Raw genomic sequence first — 5867 nt, forward strand, 5'->3', positions numbered from 1 at the left:
AAGAAGCAGAAATTACGTAAATTAACTTGGCTATTGCAGCTGCAAACCTAGAATTTTAACACTGGTGGTTGACTATTTAAAATTAAAAAAATAAAAAGGTGACCGCAGAAAGTCGAGCCACAGTTGAAGCGAAGTTGTGAGCAGAGAATATGATCCGAATGTCCAAACATTAACAGCCTGCTATTAGAAATTAGATGCCGTCACCCTAGTAGCCAGAGATATGTAACTGGTGGCAGATGAGGCTGGGCTGAGGCCACACATGTACGACTAGGCGAATTAGCTCCACCGCTGACAGACGACATCATTTAAGAGCTGCAACGATGACGTAACAGAAAACACAAGTGGGTTGTCTGATCAAGGGGCGAGTCTCTGACAAAGTTAGGTCCAACATTTGGCGAGCAACCCAATCCACTGAGAGAAACAATTTGATCATGGCCCTCACTTCCTTATTAAGGTGGTGGGTGAGGATGAGTGGGTTTAAGGGAGGGAAGGGCACAAGCGTGTCAAAAAAAAAACTTTAAAAAAAAAAAAAACTAAATCAAGTGGCTTTTGCTTGTCAAAGCAGCGCGGCCCATCTTCACTCCTTGAGACCTGTCGGCATCCCAGAATCAGTCAGTGACCGTCTTCATTGTCTCCTTTCCAGGGCAGCGAGGTATGAGGAATGTGTGATGTTGTCCAGACTTCCCACTCACACATTGTTCTGATTGTGGATCGGTGATTTGTACTTAGTGTTGGGAAAGGAGACAAGGAATAGAATTCATTCAACAGAACAAACCCGACTGGGAGCATTCAGGCCCCATCTCCATTTTCAGCCCATGCATCCGAATGTCTGTCTGTATGCCGGCACATCTGTACCACATCAGCCATTCCGTCCCCTCTCCTGGACTTGGCGTTGAAGACTACCCCCCCAATCCCACCCCATCCCACCCCACCCCTCACACATAGGCAGACAGCACATCAGATCATCCTGTTACGTTTATGCGTAGGAGAGTCTGTGATGACATCACTACACTGGGTGGAGTTTCGTTTCCTGGCCCCTCCCGTGGAGCCGGAGCCTGTAGAGTCCAGATGCAGTGCCATCTCCTCTGAGATAAAAGTGTTCAGGTCGACATCTTGGAGCCCATTGCGCCTGCTGCGGCACACTGGCCCAGAGCCAGAAGAACCACCTCCACTTGCACCGCCTGCGTTACTGCTGCTCCCGCTCACATGTGTGGGAGAACCCGGAGCACCGGAACGCACGCTGATACTCGCCATGGCCCCACTCAGACCTGTGGAAGGATGTGGAGACGCAGAAGACATCACGGCGGAGAAATAACAAAGATAAGCAAGAAAAAGCTGCATTTAAAAATTGCCTTTGATTAACTAGTTGTGAATACATGATTGGGTCATTAGTAGCAGTTAATCTATAGTCGATTCATTGCATTCAGCATTTTCAGAGGACTGACAGAAATCTTTCATAAAGTGGCATTAACATGAAAGGCTGAAAAATCAAATGTGGCTCTTCTCAGACAGTCTGAATAGAGGGGAAAAAAGAAGAAGTAAAAAAGCATTGCCGCAGCCAAGTTTGAGCTTAAGGTATCCCCTGAAGAACTCATTTAAAAGCTAAAAAGGGCAGGTCCCTCGTCTTGAGCTGTGACAAGTTTGTGCTGTTAAAATGTGTGTCAAGGTGAGTCTCTCGTGATGGGGAAGGACGGTGTGTAAACAGGACCGTAAATAGAACTTCACCGTAGGACAGCGACAGTAGCAAAACTGAGGGCCTGCAAAGTTCTTTATAAGATACTGAAAACAACTCGCAAAGAGCTCCAGGGGAAAAATAAAAACTCAAACTGCCATACACTAATCAAGCAGCCCCTTTTTATTTTAGCCAGTACTGCAGACCCAACACATCACTCTCATTTTAGAGCCACCCGATAAAACCTTTTTATGATAAATATCAGCGCCGTAAATATCAAATATCCAGCAAACCATCTGTGCCCCAGATTAGCTAAAAATACATAATGTTATCAAGTTTGTGTACAGCATGTTTTACATGTTTACAACGTACAAGTAAACATATTTTAGTCCCTTTATACAAACATTACTTGTGAAACACGAAGTGTATTAAATGACTGAGGTATGAGACGCACTGAAGCAGAGACTTAACTTGAATTTCTGTAACCTAATCCATTAAAAACCTAACCCCATCCAGCCTTCACCTCAGGTACACCCTTAACTGGCCCCTTCAACATGTGCACCCCTCCACATAAAGTACTGTACTTATTTATTCATCTTGAGTGCAACAGAAAAACCAACACACGGTGATATCACTAACTAATATGCATCTGCATATCTAAAATAAGAAAGCTAAAACAAAACATCTTCAGTAGATAAAAACAACACGGCTTCTTATGTGCTCTCTCACATTCACAAAGTGTGAAGCTGAGGCCGCCTTTCGCTATTGGCCAATGAGCACACAAGCAAAACATACACTTATCTTTATGCCACATGTTGCAGAGTTGGGTTATTAAAGGACAATCATGCTGTCACGAACACACGCAGAATCTCTTTATCACAAACCAAGATACTGTGTTTTTATATGTACGATTCAGATCATAGAACCATGTTATGCAACAACCACGTATAAAGAAGGAAAAAAAAAAAAGCAGTATCTAAGCTGTGAGCCAGTCTAATTTAACTTTCCTTACCATGCAGTGCTATGGCCTCTCTGAAAGGCTGGAGGTCTGCTTCCACAGATGAGCCAGTTTCAGCTGGTGAGTTAGCCCGGCTGGGGGCCACCATGGCCAACCGAGAGCTGGTCCTACTGCTTCTGTGTGGCGGTGCTTTACCACAAAGGAAGCTGATAAGGTCCTCCCTGCGGATGGTTCTTCTACGCTTTTTCACCCAGGCCAACATGTCCTACAATAAAATGTGAGTGCAATCTAGCCGTTAGTTGGTAAATTTATCATTTTATGAAATTAATTATTTGGTACCTTTCATCACCTCAATAGAACCTAATCTAATCTGTAAGCACCAGAGTCCTGCACTGCAAATAAATATGTATGGTAGCTGCAACAACTTGTCCAGATACAAGAGAACTGAGGTTCCTGACAATAGAAACAAAGTAAAGTAATGAAACCTACCTTGTTACGACGTTGGTGACCTATCTGGATACCCCGATCAAAACTTCTCTGATGGGCCTCTGCACTCTCTGAGATATGGAAGGGCAACAAAAATAATGAACATTGTTCGCTGCCATGTATTCCAAAGTCAGACAGCTAATGATGGCAGCTTGGATCCCTCTGCAAGTATTCACTCAATTAGACCAATATGGGCCTAGATGCTCTGCACTCAGTTCTGCACACCTTTTGTAAAATCAGTCAAGTTCTCGTTTATAGTAACACAACCAATTTCCAAATTAAGCTGCTCACATTTATCTTTCACTTTATTTAAACAGAGATAAACTAAAACTGTAACTGCAAAGCCATCCATTAAGACTAAATGTCAACCTGTGGTCAGTTTAAGTATTTCTGCTCCACTACTTTCAACTTTAAAACCACAGCATCATAAGACAATATTACCATCTGAATACATTAAAGACACAGTAAGTACAGTGTATTCAGCTATATTTACATGTATGATGACCTCCAACAGAGAAAATTGGACCTTTTTCCCCCACAGCGTCAGATATACTTCATTCAATAACTTCATTCCTCTCCTGTGCATGTAAACTGGGACAGGAAACCTTTTAGCTCTGATCAGTATACAGTCAAGAGTGATAATGACCAGATCTGTTTACCACTAGATGGGCCCCGTCAATAAAAATGACATCCAGCGTTTACATATTTGGTAAGTAGCACAAATAACTTTTTAGTTGTAGTGGGTGACAGATCAATACATCCTACTTGAAAACACAGGGGCAGAGGGAAGTGATGTAGATAGTTACCTTTGTAAAGGTTGGTTACTGCTGTAGCAGCATTCTGAAATGGCACCCACAAGGACAGGCCCTGCTGATGGCATGCCCTGTCTGTTGCACAGAAAGGAAAAATGTGTTCAGTCACTATTCATTACATAACTCTTGAGATCTTATGTCAAGCACGTTATTGATAAGAAAACTAATGTGACCAAAGGACAGCGAGGGGTGAAAGTGGAGTTAATTTTGTAACGCCATTTTGTCTCGCATCTACAATTGCATAGATGGGGGTTTGGCATAAAAATAGCTGTCAGCATGCGCTAGATAGCCAGCTTGGCAGACTGTTTACTAAGAAAGCACCCAACTTAACTGCCCTCTCAGCAGTTAAGTTGGACAGCAATGTAAAATATAAATAACAGTCTGACAAGTCAGACTCTGTTCGTCTGGATGGGAATATATCATAACTAAAGACTAAAACAGACGGCAGAAACAACCGTAATTCCACGGCGAACCAAAAATTATCCTCGCCATTTTGTGATTATAACGCTTGCTAAAACCCACTTCTCACTCAGCATCGAGTCAAGCGTTAAAAAGCAGCTGTATACTTATTTCCCATATCTATTATATCTTTAGAGGGCACTTCAACAGCTAGTTGCTACTTGTATAACAAACGTTTACACTGACAGCATACAAGAGCCTATCAGCTGGGAATGTCGCGTAGATACGATTGTTGTTACTATCGCCATTTTGTAACTAGCATGGCTAACGTTAGGTTAGCCACAGTCCAACTTACCGTAGATACTTTAGTTGGTAAGCTATAGTTTTTGACAGCAACTTATTTGTTGTAATGAGTCTAACTATTTTTAGTCAGTCGCCAAGATAAGAGTAAAACATCGTATCTTAAGTCAGAACTCAATTTTTTCACTGGTTAGCATAGCATTGAAAAAAGTCACCTGTAAACGCTATATTCCCAGCACCGGCGGCTGGCGAGTTGGCTAACAAGCTAGCTAGCATTCAACCAATACCGATGCTAACAGTAATTCACAGTAACTATAGATACGTAGCCAGACTGGTAACAAATAAGCCAATAACAGGATGACAAAGTGTGTCATTACACGAACAAGTCAGCACAGAGTATAGCCTTTAACCTTTGTATAACTGTGCCACGGCAGTGGCGGAGTTCTGGAAGAGATGCCACAGTTTGTCCTGATCGTTGTCGGCCTCCTCCTCGCTCAGCTCTCTCTGCTCCGCTTCGGCCAAACACTGCCGCTCCCATTTTGAGAACCAGTGCTCGGGTCCGTGTTCCTGTATCTCCGGGTCTCCGTCTTCCTTCTTCTCCTCCATTTAATGCCCCAAAACTCGAGGGGAAATTGCTTTTAATCTTTGAAAGGGAAATATTTGGACACCGTTTGAATAATTATACTAGAAAAGACATTAATACTGCTGTAAATGTTTCTATTTTGTTCTATTATGTTGCGCAGCGACCTCCCCTTGCCATCTGAGAAGATAAGCCTAGCTAACTATTTTTTCTAGTTGCCGACGTCGGGATATATAGAAGTCAGACTATCCTGTTATGCACTTTATCCCACCCCTTCTTCCAGATCTCAAAGATAATTGGTCAGACTTGACTTAGGGGTGGGCCTTAGGTTTACATCCAGAGTATAATTGGCTTTGTGACATGTCCATCATAATATTGACACAAAACAACCCCTGAATATTTCCTCCTGCTGAAGCTTCGAAGAGAGAGTTCGAGTTTTGTCATGACAGCTGCGCTGTGAGAATAAAGCTGTGAGTTTTTACATTATATTATATTATATTATATTATATTATATTATATTATATTATATTATTAGTGGTCGAATCAATTAATTAAGAATATATACTTATGCTTACTTAATACTATATAAATCAATCAATTAATAAATTAGTCAGTGCCGACAACTGCATGTAAAAATAATTTTGTTGGTATAATAAAATT

At 41.9% G+C, this 5867-nt stretch overlaps 1 protein-coding gene across 1 annotated transcript; it reads right to left on the reverse strand.

Annotated features, from left to right (window-relative positions):
* Positions 1 to 912: 912 nt before the first annotated feature.
* Positions 913 to 5452, reverse strand: hapstr1a (HUWE1 associated protein modifying stress responses a). Its single transcript, XM_072368154.1, has 5 exons — positions 5038 to 5452; positions 3923 to 4003; positions 3120 to 3187; positions 2685 to 2895; positions 913 to 1268 (listed from the first exon to the last, which is right to left on the reverse strand). The coding sequence occupies exons 1-5, from the start codon at positions 5231 to 5233 to the stop codon at positions 958 to 960; spliced, it is 867 nt and encodes a 288-aa protein (XP_072224255.1). The 5' UTR covers positions 5234 to 5452; the 3' UTR covers positions 913 to 957.
* Between the last annotated feature and the right edge of the window lie 415 nt (positions 5453 to 5867).

This window comes from Leuresthes tenuis, unplaced genomic scaffold (assembly GCF_036924035.1).
Source record: "Leuresthes tenuis unplaced genomic scaffold, fLeuTen1.0.hap1 SCAF_17, whole genome shotgun sequence".
Classification (NCBI taxonomy): domain Eukaryota; kingdom Metazoa; phylum Chordata; class Actinopteri; order Atheriniformes; family Atherinopsidae; genus Leuresthes; species Leuresthes tenuis.